The sequence below is a fragment of the Myodes glareolus genome, chromosome 18, assembly GCF_982192425.1.
Source record: "Myodes glareolus chromosome 18, mMyoGla1.1, whole genome shotgun sequence".
NCBI lineage: Eukaryota > Metazoa > Chordata > Mammalia > Rodentia > Cricetidae > Myodes > Myodes glareolus.
In genome coordinates this window covers 69,730,701-69,747,133 of record NC_142043.1, presented here as the reverse complement: position 1 = coordinate 69,747,133, position 16,433 = coordinate 69,730,701, and the positions used below count along the sequence as shown (strand labels likewise).

General features: G+C 51.7%; 1 protein-coding gene across 1 annotated transcript; it reads left to right on the top strand.

The window, feature by feature from the left end:
- Positions 1-7,663: 7,663 nt before the first annotated feature.
- On the top strand, positions 7,664-10,490 carry LOC148119222 (heat shock 70 kDa protein 1A). Its single transcript, XM_087898526.1, has one exon. It carries the CDS (start codon positions 7,772-7,774, stop codon positions 9,695-9,697), a length of 1,926 nt encoding a protein of 641 aa, XP_087754652.1. The 5' UTR covers positions 7,664-7,771; the 3' UTR covers positions 9,698-10,490.
- Positions 10,491-16,433: the final 5,943 nt, after the last annotated feature.

Sequence of the window (16,433 nt, the reverse complement as noted above, 5' to 3'; positions counted from 1 at the left end):
ACCCAGGAGCTCAGCTCCTGTCATCTCTGAGAATTGCTCTCTCGTGGCTGCCACAGTTTGGTGAGCTTAGTATTGTGAAAGCCACCAATCTTTCCATCGTTTCCAGCTGATGAAGCAGTGCTGGGTGTGGTACAGCCCTGGAGGCAGGGGGATTCCTGTTCAAGACTAGTCTGGGGCCTGGGTAGATCGCTCAGCAGTTAAGAGCACTGACTGCTCCTCCAGAGGACCCAGGTTCAATTCCCATCACCCATATGGCAGCTCATAACTGTCTGTGACTCCAGGATCGAGCACCCTCACACAGACATACAGACAGACAAAACACCAATAAAATAAAATTTATTAAAGGTAAAGCCTAGGGTGCTGAGGAGTTCCATCCAGACGAAACCTTCCTCTGGCGATGGATGGAGATAGAGACAGAGACCCACGCTGGAGCACTGGACTTAGCTCCCAAGGTCCAAATGAAGAGCAGGAGGGAGAACATGAGCAAGGAAGTCAGGACCACGAGGGGTGCATCCACCCACTGAGACGGTGGGACTGATCTAATGGGAGCTCACGAAGGCCAGCTTTTGGACTGGGACTGATGGAGCATGGGATCAAACAGGACTCTCCGAATGTGGCTGACAATGAGGGCTGACTGAGAAGCCAAGGACAATGGCACTGGGTTTTGATTCTACTGCATGGACTGGCTTTGTGGGAGCCTAGTCTGTTTGGATGCTCACCTTCCTAGACCTGGATGGAGTGGGGAGGACCTTGGACTTCCCACAGGGCAGGGAACCCTACTGCTCTTAGGACTGGAGAGGGAGGGGGGAGGGATAGTGGGGGTAGTGGGAAGGAAATGGGAGGAGGTGAAAATTTTTAATAATAAATAAATAAATAGATAGATAGATAAATAAGATCAAGCCTAGTTTCGCCGGGTGGTGGTGGCACACACCTTTAATCCCAGCACTCAGGAGGCAGAGACAGGCTGATCTTCATGAGTTTGAGGCCAGCCTGGTCTACTAGAGCTAGTTCCAGGACAGGCTCCAAAGATAGAGAGAAACCCTGCATAAATGAAAAACAAAACAAAACAAACAAACAAAAAAAAAGATAAAGCCTAGTCTCGAGTACACAGATATACCCCATCCATGATGGTGGAGGGGAGAAGATGAAGAAGAGGAGGAGGGTGAGGGGCCTCAGGAGATCCCAGAAGATCCCTTAGCACTTGAATTGCTAAGGCAGGAGGATTGCCAGGAGTTTAAGGCTCACGTGGCAAGCAGAAGTCTAAAAAACAAGCAAACCAGAAGCAACTTAAAACATAGATGTATAAGGTAGGAGAGATGGCTCAGAAGACCCAGGTCCAGTTCCCAGCTCCCAAATATTGTCTCAAAAACCAATTGGCGCCGTGCGGTGGTGGCACATGCCTTTAATCCCAGCACTCGGGAGGCAGAGGCAGGCAGATCTCTGTGAGTTCAAGGCCAGCCTAGTCTACAAGAGCTAGTTCCAGGACAGGCACCAAAGCTACAGAGAAACCTTGTCTGGAAAAAAAAATTAGCCTCAGCAGGCACCAGGCACAAAATTGGTACACAGACACACAGGCAGACAAAGCACTTATACACACAAAATAAAAACCTCAAAGTAATTTTTAAAAAGCAGTCAGGAGCTGGGCAGTAGTGGTACACATCTTCAATCTGAGCACTTGGGAGGCAGAGATAGATGCATCTCTGTGAGTTCGAGGCCAGCCTGATCTTCAGAGCAAGTTCCAGGACAGGATCCAAAAGCTACAGAGAAACCATGTCTTGGAAAAACCAAAAACCAAACCAAAGTAAAACAAAACAAAAAAACCGCCCCCTTTTCCTATCCCAGTTAGTTCTGCTTTGGCATGGTCACCTCTAGTGCTGGCAGAGCTGGGAGGAACTGTTTGGCCCGGGAGGAGCTGCCCAGTCATTATTCTCAGGAACACTCCTTAACAAAGCAAACTCTTCCCCTCCTGGCTCTCCAGTCCTCTCCACTCTGCTCTGGGACAGCAAGTTCAGCCAGACTCCACATTTAACACCAGCAGAGTCTGTGTGCCGGGTGCCAGCTGCGCCTGGGTCACAGGGCTGGCTTTCCCTTCCCGTTTCTGGCAGAGTTGAGTGGGTGAGACTGGAGTTTAGGGGCAGAGCCATGATCGGGTGGGGCAGGAGGGGAGTTCCTGGGTGGTCACCTAACCCACCTGCACCAACAGCTCAGAGAGTGACCTTCACACCGCTGCCCTCCTGAGTCTACGGGGTCAGTGAGTAGAGAGGCTGACTCAGGGAAAGGCTGGTGTCAGGAAGGCAGGAATTGGAAGAAATGTGCTCTGGCCGTTCAGCTCCTGCCTTCTCTCTCACCCCAATCTTTCATGGGGTTCTTAAAAAAATGCAGGAAGCTATGTGGGTCCCTGGCAGGCGGGTGCTGTGGTTATCCAGCATTATAAATAGTCTCTGGAACACTGCAGGAACATCTGTCTTATCTTGGTTGTGCAGGTGGGGACCATGGCAGTTTGTGGCGGCTGCCACTCCGCTGTGAAAAGCCCAGGCCTGTGTTTTAGGTGTATCTCACTTTACTCCCAAGGTCCTCTCTGTCTCAACTCTTTCCCTCAAAACCTGTGTTTAAAAAAAAAAATGTGTTTTAACAAACTCTGACTAGGGGCTGGACAGATGATGGCTCCGTGGTAAGAGCTGGCTGTGCTCTCCTAGGGGACTTGTGTTTGGTACCCAGGACCCAGGTTTAGAAACTTACAACCACCTGGAACTCCAGCTCTAAGGGATCCAGTGCCCCTTTCTGTCCTCCAGGCCCCTGCACTGATGTACACATATACCTTTTTTTTAAAAAATATTTATTTATTTATTATGTATACAATATTCTGTCTGTGTGTATGTCTGCAGGCCAGAAGAGGGCACCAGACCTCATTACAGATGGTTGTGAGCCACCATGTGGTTACTGGGAATTGAACTCAGGACCTCTGGAAGAGCAGGCAATGCTCTTAACCACTGAGCCATCTCTCCAGCCCCACACATATACTTCATTAAATATAAATCTTTAAAAACTCCCCAACTTTGCATCATAATAAAATGACTTCTGTCTTCTGTTTTGTGGTCCTAGATAAGTAAAGCCAAAGCCTTTCTCCCTCTATACAAGCACAGCAGAGGGTTCTGAGAAGGGTCTCGCTATGTAGCCCTGGCTGGCCTGGAACTTGCTTTATAGACCAGGCTGCTTCAAACCTGTGACAATGTGACAATCCCTCTGTCCCTCCGTGCTGGGATTGCATATATAAACCCAGTATTAACTAATTTAATTACTTCCAGGGTGCCTGAAATGGTTCCCAGCTTTGTGGGGCCCTCACCAAGAATGAGTGAGTAGCTGGAGCTGAGTGTGTGGACCTGCCAATCAAAGATGGGAAAGCTGCAGAGCACACACTGTGACGACAGCTGCAGAGCGCACACTGTGACGACAGCTACAGAGCACACACTGTGATGAGAGCTGCAGAGCACACACTGTGACAACACCTGCAGAGCGCACACTGTGACAATACCTGCAGAGCGCACACTGTGACAGCTGCAGAGCACACACTGTGACGACAGCTGCAGAGCACACACTGTGACGACAGCTGCAGAACGCACACTGTGACGACAGCTGCAGAGCGCACACTGTGACAGCCACTGGAGCATTAGCCAGTCAGTCCTTGAGGCCACCACGCTATGAAACAGATGTTTGTTTGGTCTGAGTTTGGGGGGTGTTTATTTCCCGAGACAGGGTGTAGTGTATTCTAGGCTGTCTATAAACTCACTATGTTGCCACGGATAATCTCAACCTTCTGGTCCTTCTGCCTCTCCCTTCCCGCTGATGGTATCACAGGTGTGTGATGCTGGCCCTGGTTTCCTTGGTAGCAAATTTACCCCAGGCTCCCCCCCCCCCCCCGAGACAGGGTTTCTCTGTAGCTTTGGAGCCTGTCGTGAAACTAGCTCTTGTAGACCAGGCTAGCCTCGAACTCACAGAGATCTGCCTGCCTCCGCCTCTGGAGTGCTGGGATTAAAGGCACGTGCCACCACCGCCCGGCTTAACCCTGGGCTTTGTACACAATGAGAAGCACACAACTGAGCCACAGCCCAGCACCCACCCATGCATTTGCTGTTTCAAGGCTGGGTTTCTTGAGATGGCCCAGGCTGGGTTTCTTGAGATGGCCCAGGCATCTTTTTGCCTGGGCCTGTGCCACTCTGGACTTACAGGAGCTCCACCACACAGCCTGAATAGTTACCTGTAATCCTACTTTAGAAATGGTCATATAGAAACCTGGGTGATTTAATAGAATACAAGTACTTCATTGTTAAAAACAAACAAACAAACAAAGCAAAACAAACACAAAATAAACAAAACAAAAAACACCCTTGACCCAGAGGTAGACTCCAGACCACACTGAGGTCTTCCCCTGTCCAGAGTGCAATTTGCCTAAGAATGGCTGCCTCAGCAGGGCGTGGTGCCTGTCACACAGGCCTCTGAGAAGCTGGGGCAGGAGGACCCCTGTGAGCTCCAGCCAGCTGGGTTTAAGCGGTGAGACTCTCAACAATAAAGCGAAAGGAGCAGAACAGGAAGGCACCTGGGGGTTCACATCCCTTGCTCTGACCACTTCCTTGCTTCCTTTGCATCTGCTCAGAACTGTACCATCTGATAAAAACTAGGACTGAGGGAAACCGGGCTGCTCTGAGAAGCTGTAAGAAAAGAAAGGAAAAATGATGCTGGAGCCTCCTGCTGAGGAAGGTTCTCCCCTCTCCAGTGTCCTCGGTGTCCTCTCCTGCCCCTGGAGCTCCCCACCCTTTAAAAGTCCATCAGGGCCTCCCAGCTTCAGAACTCTGAACTCTGTTATTTCCAAATATGGACCTCAATAAAAACCTAATTCCAGAATGAACCAAGGTCCTTTCGGGGTGTGTGTGTGTGTGTGTGTGTGTGTGTGTGTGTGTGTGTGTGTGTGTGTCGCAGGGGAGGAGGATGGGGGTAAGAGCTGCTAATAATTAGATCTAGGGTGTCTTGGATTCTAAGGGTAGATTCTACCAGCAGCTTGGGGTTCTTGGGGTTCTCCTGCCCAGCAATTAAAACCAATCACTGTGCTTCTGCCTTTGAACCCAGGCTAAAAGAACAGACAAATATCAAATATCTTCGTGTGGAGAAATGGATGTGGACTGGGTGTGGTGGTCATTCCGGTTAGTTCTAGCACTGTGTGTGTGGGTCAGTGTTGCAGACCTGGAGTCTTGAGTATCATTTGCTACAGAATGAGACCCTGTACCAAATTGTCTATTAAAGATGTCTTCAAAGAACTGCTGATTCCCAGGGCAGAAGGAACAAACTCAGGACTATCAGTGGCCACAGATGGTGGGGGGCAGGCCTGGGGGTGGGGAGTAGGAAGGTCTCTGGGAGTGATGAGGCAGCTAGCAGGGACTCCTAGAGGAATCTCCAGCCAGAGCTGCAGAGTAATGGAAAAATCCTGGAAGTTTAACCGGTTTGACCAGATCGGGGTAGTGATTCATTAGAACTGAATTCATTAGACCTGACTGTGGAACAAGCTACAGCCTGCCAAGGACACAAAGGGGATCTATGCATCTTCAAAACATCAGCTGAGATCAGCAAACTACATCACAAACAATTAGATGCCCTTGGGTTCCAGGAAGAGATGTCTTGATATGGACTTGTGTGCACACAGCACGCACGGGAAGATGCCAGTGGAGCTGTGTTCAAAAGCAGGGCTACCTCCAGAAACTGGCTCCTCCCATTTACACTCAGGAGGCTATGGGTGGCCTGGAGTGCTGGTGCACGCCTGGGATTCCAGGACTTGGGGGCCAAAACTGGGGGATGGAGACCTAAGACCAGGCTTGACTATTACACAGGAATTCAAGAATACCCTGGGCTACACGAGACCATATCAAAAAATAAAATAAAAGGGAAGAAAAACCAAAAAGATTTGTGTATATAGTCAACTCCCTGTCATGGATTGTTACCTAAGAACTATGACTCCAATGAATTCTCTTTTTTTCTATTTTCTTTTATCTATCTATCTATCTATCTATCTATCTATCTATCTATCTATCTATCTATTTTGAAGACAGGCTCTATTGTGGCCCTGGCTGGCCACGAACTCTCGATGCACTGCCCCAGCATGTGCCACCACACCCAGCAGCCTCATGCTGTAGTTTCATGCCTCTAACTAGGGGTCTTTACTCCTTACACGGGAGGAGGAACTGGGAAGGGATCAGGGAAAATCACTTACAACTAAATGTATTTGTACTCAAAACAGGAGATAAATGAGGCACTGAATCTTGTGGTCCAGGACAAACAGCTAAGAGGTCAATCAGTAGGTGGGTCCCAACACCTCTGCCTTAGGGTCTCACCCAGTACTTGGCTTTAAATGCACAGTGAGGTATGACGCTATCACAGGACAGAACACCCTATCTCTCCATTTAAACACGGGACTGGCGAGAGGCAGCAGGTATAGGCAGGAGAATCAAAAAACTCTAAGTTAACCCTGACCTTACTAAAGCCATCAGAGCCAGGAACTGAGCAGAAAGAAAGGTGCCTGGCAAAGATATACGAGAAGGAGAAGCCAAACTGGCATTCTCGGTTTTATTTAAAATGTTTTCAGACAGGTTCTCCCTCTGCAACCTAGGCTGGCATTGAACTCCCTGCTGTCCTCCTGCCTCAGCCTCTCAAGTGATGAGATGACTGGTGTGAGCCACCACACCCTGCCAACTTCTATGGAAAGTTTTATTTCTTAGTAATACCAGGCTCCAGCCTGAGGCAAAGGGAGTGGCTGTGTCCTGGCAGGGTCCACACTGCCCTGCCCTCCCGCTGGGACACTTTCCTTATTCGGGTCACAGATCCTCCTAACGTGAGAACCAAGGGTTTACACACAGACATCCTATTGTAAACACTGAGTGCTCTGTGCTGCGATCTCCTGCTTGCTGATACGGTAACCGTGATGTAAAAACCGAAAGAAAAAAAAAAACCCTATAGTTCGCCTATAGTTCGTGACCTCTTCTCTTTCCCCTTTTAAACCTAAGATGGGAAAAAACGGAGGGACGAGCATTCCTCAGGACGCCTGCAGGCTGTCACTAGCAGCCAGGACCCAATCACAATCTCTTTGGCTAAGCGTTATCCCGCCCCTTTTGAGAAACTTTCTGTGCCCCCGTCCTGTAGAAATGGTTTGCAGACCTTAAACCCCCTCGATGATCTGAGTCTCACACGCGTCTCACCGCTCAGGACCTCCAGGAGTTGACCCTTGTCTGCTTCATTTGACCAAAGGGACCGCTACAGTGCGTCGCCATGACAACAGTGGCACCAGCACCTCCCGCCGCCCTCCCCTCAGGAATCCGGCCTCTCCAGCGAACCCCAGAAGTGTCTGGAGAGTTCTGGACAGGGGCAGCACCCTCCGCAGCGATTACTCAGAGGAGGCGGGGGAGGCTCCACCAGACGCGAAACTGCTGGAAGATTCCGGTCCCCACGGCCGCCTCCGGCTCGCTGATTGGTCCAGGGGACAGCGGGCGGGACCGGAGGACGCTGCATAAAGGCGCCCGGCGGCCAGCAGAGCTCCAGACGCCGCCTGCGGTGCAGAAGGAATCTCAGGTTCCCTCCCAGCGGAGAGAAGCGAAAGTGCGCGTTCCCGACCTTCCGGCTTCCCCGGAGCCTCCCCGCCGCAGAGCACAGCGCAGCCTCGCAGGAGCTGAGCGCAGAGCCCCGGCAGCAGAGAGAGACCGAGAGACCGAGTGAGCGAGAGAGCGAGAGAGCCATGGCCAAGAACACGGCGATCGGCATCGACCTGGGCACCACCTACTCGTGCGTGGGCGTGTTCCAGCACGGCAAGGTGGAGATCATCGCCAACGACCAGGGCAACCGCACGACCCCCAGCTACGTGGCCTTCACCGACACCGAGCGGCTCATCGGCGACGCGGCCAAGAACCAGGTGGCGCTGAACCCTCAGAACACCGTGTTCGACGCGAAGCGGCTGATCGGCCGCAAGTTCGGCGACGCGGTGGTGCAGTCGGACATGAAGCACTGGCCCTTCCAGGTGGTGAACGACGGCGGCAAGCCCAAGGTGCAGGTGAGCTACAAGGGCGAGAGCCGGGCCTTCTACCCCGAGGAGATCTCGTCGATGGTGCTGACGAAGATGAAGGAGATCGCCGAGGCGTACCTGGGCCACCCGGTGACCAACGCGGTGATCACGGTGCCCGCCTACTTCAACGACTCGCAGCGGCAGGCCACCAAGGACGCGGGCGTGATCGCCGGCCTGAACGTGCTGCGCATCATCAACGAGCCCACGGCGGCCGCCATCGCCTACGGGCTGGACCGGTCGGGCAAGGGCGAGCGCAACGTGCTCATCTTCGACCTGGGGGGCGGCACGTTCGACGTGTCGATCCTGACGATCGACGACGGCATCTTCGAGGTGAAGGCCACGGCGGGTGACACGCACCTGGGCGGGGAGGACTTCGACAACCGTCTGGTGAGCCACTTCGTGGAGGAGTTCAAGAGGAAGCACAAGAAGGACATCAGCCAGAACAAGCGCGCCGTGCGGCGGCTGCGCACGGCCTGCGAGCGCGCCAAGAGGACCCTGTCGTCCAGCACGCAGGCCAGCCTGGAGATCGACTCGCTGTTCGAGGGCATCGACTTCTACACGTCCATCACGCGGGCGCGCTTCGAGGAACTGTGCTCGGACCTGTTCCGCGGCACGCTGGAGCCCGTGGAGAAGGCCCTGCGCGACGCCAAGCTGGACAAGGCGCAGATCCACGACCTGGTGCTGGTGGGCGGCTCGACGCGCATCCCCAAGGTGCAGAAGCTGCTGCAGGACTTCTTCAACGGGCGCGACCTGAACAAGAGCATCAACCCGGACGAGGCGGTGGCCTACGGGGCTGCGGTGCAGGCGGCCATCCTGATGGGCGACAAGTCTGAGAACGTGCAGGACCTGCTGCTGCTGGACGTGGCGCCGCTGTCGCTGGGCCTGGAGACGGCGGGCGGCGTGATGACGGCGCTCATCAAGCGCAACTCCACCATCCCCACCAAGCAGACGCAGACCTTCACCACCTACTCGGACAACCAGCCCGGGGTGCTGATCCAGGTGTACGAGGGCGAGAGGGCCATGACGCGCGACAACAACCTGCTGGGGCGCTTCGAGCTCAGCGGCATCCCGCCGGCGCCCCGGGGCGTGCCCCAGATCGAGGTGACCTTCGACATCGACGCCAACGGCATCCTGAACGTCACGGCCACCGACAAGAGCACGGGCAAGGCCAACAAGATCACCATCACCAACGACAAGGGCCGGCTGAGCAAGGAGGAGATCGAGCGCATGGTGCAGGAGGCCGAGAGGTACAAGGCCGAGGACGACGTGCAGCGCGAGAGGGTGGCGGCCAAGAACGCGCTCGAGTCCTATGCCTTCAACATGAAGAGCGCCGTGGAGGACGAGGGCCTCAAGGGCAAGCTCAGCGAGGCGGACAAGAGGAAGGTGCTGGACAAGTGCCAGGAGGTCATCTCCTGGCTGGACGCCAACACGCTGGCCGAGAAGGAGGAGTTCGTGCACAAGCGGGAGGAGCTGGAGAGGGTGTGCAGCCCCATCATCAGCGGGCTGTACCAGGGCGCGGGTGCTCCCGGGGCTGGGGGCTTCGGGGCCCAGGCGCCCAAGGGGGGCTCCGGGTCGGGGCCCACCATCGAGGAGGTGGATTAGAGGCCCCTCCTCGCCCTCCCCGTGTCCTCCAGGCAGCAGACTTGTGGCTCTTGAGGACTCCCATTGCTGTCTGTCTGGGTTGCTCCTTCCCTCCTGAGTTTATTTGCACTGATGTCCTAGCCTTAGGGACACATTTATTCATTTTGTGCAATAACTAATGTTTTTATATATCCTGTAAGTCAGTACTCTGAGGGTGGGTTTTTCCCTAACACTGCCACACTGTGTGATTTATTTTGCCAGACTACAAAGTTGAAAAATGTCCTTGTAACTTACTATTGTGCTTATCTGATTTTGACTTGCAATAAGAGAAAGCCAAAAAAGTAAGTGTGTGTGTGCGATGTTAAAAAGAAATACATTGTCAGTCATGGGCAAACACCTTCACCTCTGTGTGTTAAATGCCAGCCTGGTCTGTATGGTGAGTTTCTATGGCTAGGGCTCTGTGGAGGTAATTTCTGTCAAAATACAAAAAAGAAATGTTTTAAGAAAACACCAGTAGGTTTTTAAGGTCCCTTTGTCTCTGGGCTCTGTCCTTGGCCACACTGTTGGGTACCCTAGGTCGGAACCTTCTTCCGTAGGCCATGTTTGTGTTGTGCTGGGCGAGGCTCTGACTGCTTCTCCTGGCTTCTACTTATGTGCAGTTTTGATGTTTAGCTGTTGAGCTGGTTTTTCGAGTTGGTAAACTTGGAGGTGAATTTATTCAGCCATCCCTTGTTCACTTTTATTTTTTACGTATTTATACTGAATTCAGGTTCATTTTTACTGGTTATTTGAAAATAAACTCAAAATAACTTGCCATGACGGTGTGCTTGTTGTCCTTAGAGACCAGAAGTCTCTGCTGCCTCTGTGGTCCCCTGACAGTCTTGTCCACAGGAGTGATGCTTTCTCTCCACAGGGGCCTGGTGGACAGAGGGAACATTGCACTGTGATCCATTTGTGTGAGAAAGAGGAAATGGGTCAGAGCAACCGAAACCCTCTGGGGCTGAGGTATAGCTGGGTGCAGGAGATCCTGGGATAAATCCTCCTGGAGGTGGGGGAGAGGGTTGCCCACAAAAGCCCTGGCCATGGGCAGGGTATCTGGGAGAAGCCAGTCACCTAACGGGGTGGGGAGGATGCAGAGGATGTAAGGATGGCTGAGAAGTGAGGGTGGGAGCTGGCTTGGTACACACAGTTCTCTAGCAAAGACGGGAGGGGGAGGGGAAAATATAGTAAAAGGTCAGAGAGGGCTTTAAAAAGTGAGACTCGACACCGCCGGTTGAGGATACAATCCCTAGTTCTCACTTTTTACTTAATCTACATAGTGGGGGGCGTGCAGATACTATAGCGCACATGCAGGGCCCGGAGGACCAGTGTGGGACATGCAGATGCCAAGGCACACATGCAGGGCCCGGAGGACCACTTTGTGAGGCATGCAATGGTAAGGCACACATGCAGGGGCTAGAGGATCAGTATGGGGCATGCAGATGCCAAGGCACATGCAGTCTTTTGAGGTCCACTGTGTGGGGCGTGTGCATGACGAGGAACACACGCAGAGATCAGAAGATCTGTGGGAGCTTGATGTCTGTTTTCACTCTCTGGGTCAGTCCCGGGCATAGAGCTGAAATCTGCAGTGTGCCAGCAACACCTTTACCTACTGAAGCTTCTCTTGGGCCTTCACCTTCTTCTGATTATTTGAATGGTGGCTGAGTTAGTTAGGCTGTAATATCCTACTGAGATTATGTGCAAGATTTTTCTCCCTTTTTAAAATTTTGTGCTTGAAACAAAATTTGGAGGCAGAGGCTGACTTGGAACTCACTACGCAGTCCAGTCTAGACTTGACTCTGAGGGGTCTTAAGACCTCAACCTCCCAAGTGCTGCATTATACACACGGATTGCTATTCCATACCTACCTCATAACTTCTTGTTTATTTGTTTTTCTGTTTTGCTGTGTGTGTGTGGTTCTGCGGTTCGAGGCCAGCTCTGCCACTGAGCTGTATTCCCTAGCCCTGCAATTTTATTTTGCTTTGTCTGTTGTTCTGTGAATCAAACAGAACCTAGAGCTTGCAGTTGCTAAGCAACAGTTTTCCTGAGGTTCATCTTAAGCCCAGATTCCTGTTTGTTGTTGCTGGGTTATTTGTTTTTGGAGATGAGTTCTCTCATACCCCAGGCTGGGCCCCCTCACTGCCCCTCCTCCAGATTCTTTAAAAGTGTGGGTGTTGAAGGCTGGAGATGTGGCTCAGTGATAAAAGTGGCTTGTGGGTACCAACAGGCTCTGGGGTAAGACCTCTGCATGTGTGTGTGAGAGAGGGGGAGATGGAAGGAGGGGGTCAGGAATGGACCTGTTGGACTGATATTTCCCTTCATGGTTATTCCTGAAAGGAGGCAGGAGTAGAAATCACACGTGATTTTTTAAGATTTGATGTGTGTGTGGTTTGGGTTCGTGTGTGCGCAGGTCAGAGGATAACTCTGGAGATCAGTTCTCTTCCACGGTGGGCTCTGGAGTACTGGACGCAGGGAGGCAGGCTTGCATGCATGCACGCCAGAGCCACCTTCCTGGGCACCTTTGCAGTTTTGCTCATCCACATTTAAAGTGTTCCACTGAACATACATGCAGGGAGGGGAATGTCACCTGGCAATATAGTGCCTCAGGGTCAGGAGGACCTCCACATTGGAGGGCTGTGACAGAGTAGACAGGAGGGGGCCTGTCACGTGTTGCTCTATTAACTGTGCTGGCGGATCTTCTGTCACCTTGACACAGGCTACAATCTTCTGAAAGGAGGGATCCTCAGTTGAGAGGGGGCCTCCATAGGATCTGGATGTAGGTCATTTTCTTTTCTTTTTCTCCATTTCTTTTATTTATTTTACTTTTTATACATAACTTTTTAAAAAGCTGTACAGATTTTTTTTAATTAGTTAATTTATTTTATGTGCATTGATGAATGACCTGCAGGTATGTCTGTGTGAGGGTGTCAGATCTCTTGGAACAGGCGTTACAGGTAGTGGTGAACAGCCATATGGCTGCCGGGAATTGAACCCTGGTCCTCTGGAAGGGCAGTCAGCGCACTTAATGAAGTCATCTCTCCAGTCTCTAACTTATTTATGTTACATCCTGACTGCAGCCTTTCCCTCCCTCTTCTTCTCCAACTTCCTCCCCACCTACCCCCACCCTTTTCCTTCATTAGTGATTGCTGTGTTAGGGCCCAGCCTGTTGTGGGTGGTGCCATCCCTGGGCTGGGGGTCCTGGGTTCTATAAGAAAGCAGGCTGAGCAAGCCATGGAGAGCAAGGCAGTTGCAGCTCCTTCTTTGGCCTCTGCATCGGCTCCTGTCTCCTGGTTCCTGTCCAGTTTGAGTTCCTTCAATGACTACGCTGTGAAAGTGTAAGCCAAATAAACCTGTTCCTCCACCTCTGATCACGTTGTCCCATCACAGTGATGCCCAACACACTAGGACAATTAGATCGCTACACACCATAATCTGTCTGACGGACATCAGTGAGGTGGAGCTGTCTCTACACCATACTCTGTGTGATGGACAGTCAGTGAGGTGGAGCTGTCTCTACACCATACAGACAGTCTGATGAACAGTCAGTGAGGTGGAGCTGTCTCTACACCACACAGTCTGATGAACATCAGTGAGGTGGAGCTGTCTCTACACCACACAGTCTGATGGACATCACTGAGGTGGAACTGTCTCTACACCACACAGTCTGATGGATATCACTGAGGTGGAGCTGTCTCTACACCACGCAGTCTGATGGACATCACTGAGGTGGAACTGTCTCTACACCACACAGTCTGATGGACATCAGTGAGGTGGGTGCTGAGGTAAGAGGGGATCTGGTGGGACGCATGCCCACCCAGGAGCTCAGCTCCTGTCATCTCTGAGAATTGCTCTCTCGTGGCTGCCACAGTTTGGTGAGCTTAGTATTGTGAAAGCCACCAATCTTTCCATCGTTTCCAGCTGATGAAGCAGTGCTGGGTGTGGTACAGCCCTGGAGGCAGGGGGATTCCTGTTCAAGACTAGTCTGGGGCCTGGGTAGATCGCTCAGCAGTTAAGAGCACTGACTGCTCCTCCAGAGGACCCAGGTTCAATTCCCATCACCCATATGGCAGCTCATAACTGTCTGTGACTCCAGGATCGAGCACCCTCACACAGACATACAGACAGACAAAACACCAATAAAATAAAATTTATTAAAGGTAAAGCCTAGGGTGCTGAGGAGTTCCATCCAGACGAAACCTTCCTCTGGCGATGGATGGAGATAGAGACAGAGACCCACGCTGGAGCACTGGACTTAGCTCCCAAGGTCCAAATGAAGAGCAGGAGGGAGAACATGAGCAAGGAAGTCAGGACCACGAGGGGTGCATCCACCCACTGAGACGGTGGGACTGATCTAATGGGAGCTCACGAAGGCCAGCTTTTGGACTGGGACTGATGGAGCATGGGATCAAACAGGACTCTCCGAATGTGGCTGACAATGAGGGCTGACTGAGAAGCCAAGGACAATGGCACTGGGTTTTGATTCTACTGCATGGACTGGCTTTGTGGGAGCCTAGTCTGTTTGGATGCTCACCTTCCTAGACCTGGATGGAGTGGGGAGGACCTTGGACTTCCCACAGGGCAGGGAACCCTACTGCTCTTAGGACTGGAGAGGGAGGGGGGAGGGATAGTGGGGGTAGTGGGAAGGAAATGGGAGGAGGTGAAAATTTTTAATAATAAATAAATAAATAGATAGATAGATAAATAAGATCAAGCCTAGTTTCGCCGGGTGGTGGTGGCACACACCTTTAATCCCAGCACTCAGGAGGCAGAGACAGGCTGATCTTCATGAGTTTGAGGCCAGCCTGGTCTACTAGAGCTAGTTCCAGGACAGGCTCCAAAGATAGAGAGAAACCCTGCATAAATGAAAAACAAAACAAAACAAACAAACAAAAAAAAAGATAAAGCCTAGTCTCGAGTACACAGATATACCCCATCCATGATGGCGGAGGGGAGAAGATGAAGAAGAGGAGGAGGGTGAGGGGCCTCAGGAGATCCCAGAAGATCCCTTAGCACTTGAATTGCTAAGGCAGGAGGATTGCCAGGAGTTTAAGGCTCACGTGGCAAGCAGAAGTCTAAAAAACAAGCAAACCAGAAGCAACTTAAAACATAGATGTATAAGGTAGGAGAGATGGCTCAGAAGACCCAGGTCCAGTTCCCAGCTCCCAAATATTGTCTCAAAAACCAATTGGCGCCGTGCGGTGGTGGCACATGCCTTTAATCCCAGCACTCGGGAGGCAGAGGCAGGCAGATCTCTGTGAGTTCAAGGCCAGCCTAGTCTACAAGAGCTAGTTCCAGGACAGGCACCAAAGCTACAGAGAAACCTTGTCTGGAAAAAAAAATTAGCCTCAGCAGGCACCAGGCACAAAATTGGTACACAGACACACAGGCAGACAAAGCACTTATACACACAAAATAAAAACCTCAAAGTAATTTTTAAAAAGCAGTCAGGAGCTGGGCAGTAGTGGTACACATCTTCAATCTGAGCACTTGGGAGGCAGAGATAGATGCATCTCTGTGAGTTCGAGGCCAGCCTGATCTTCAGAGCAAGTTCCAGGACAGGATCCAAAAGCTACAGAGAAACCATGTCTTGGAAAAACCAAAAACCAAACCAAAGTAAAACAAAACAAAAAAACCGCCCCCTTTTCCTATCCCAGTTAGTTCTGCTTTGGCATGGTCACCTCTAGTGCTGGCAGAGCTGGGAGGAACTGTTTGGCCCGGGAGGAGCTGCCCAGTCATTATTCTCAGGAACACTCCTTAACAAAGCAAACTCTTCCCCTCCTGGCTCTCCAGTCCTCTCCACTCTGCTCTGGGACAGCAAGTTCAGCCAGACTCCACATTTAACACCAGCAGAGTCTGTGTGCCGGGTGCCAGCTGCGCCTGGGTCACAGGGCTGGCTTTCCCTTCCCGTTTCTGGCAGAGTTGAGTGGGTGAGACTGGAGTTTAGGGGCAGAGCCATGATCGGGTGGGGCAGGAGGGGAGTTCCTGGGTGGTCACCTAACCCACCTGCACCAACAGCTCAGAGAGTGACCTTCACACCGCTGCCCTCCTGAGTCTACGGGGTCAGTGAGTAGAGAGGCTGACTCAGGGAAAGGCTGGTGTCAGGAAGGCAGGAATTGGAAGAAATGTGCTCTGGCCGTTCAGCTCCTGCCTTCTCTCTCACCCCAATCTTTCATGGGGTTCTTAAAAAAATGCAGGAAGCTATGTGGGTCCCTGGCAGGCGGGTGCTGTGGTTATCCAGCATTATAAATAGTCTCTGGAACACTGCAGGAACATCTGTCTTATCTTGGTTGTGCAGGTGGGGACCATGGCAGTTTGTGGCGGCTGCCACTCCGCTGTGAAAAGCCCAGGCCTGTGTTTTAGGTGTATCTCACTTTACTCCCAAGGTCCTCTCTGTCTCAACTCTTTCCCTCAAAACCTGTGTTTAAAAAAAAAAATGTGTTTTAACAAACTCTGACTAGGGGCTGGACAGATGATGGCTCCGTGGTAAGAGCTGGCTGTGCTCTCCTAGGGGACTTGTGTTTGGTACCCAGGACCCAGGTTTAGAAACTTACAACCACCTGGAACTCCAGCTCTAAGGGATCCAGTGCCCCTTTCTGTCCTCCAGGCCCCTGCACTGATGTACACATATACCTTTTTTTTAAAAAATATTTATTTATTTATTATGTATACAATATTCTGTCTGTGTGTATGTCTGCAGGCCAGAAGAGGGCACCAGACC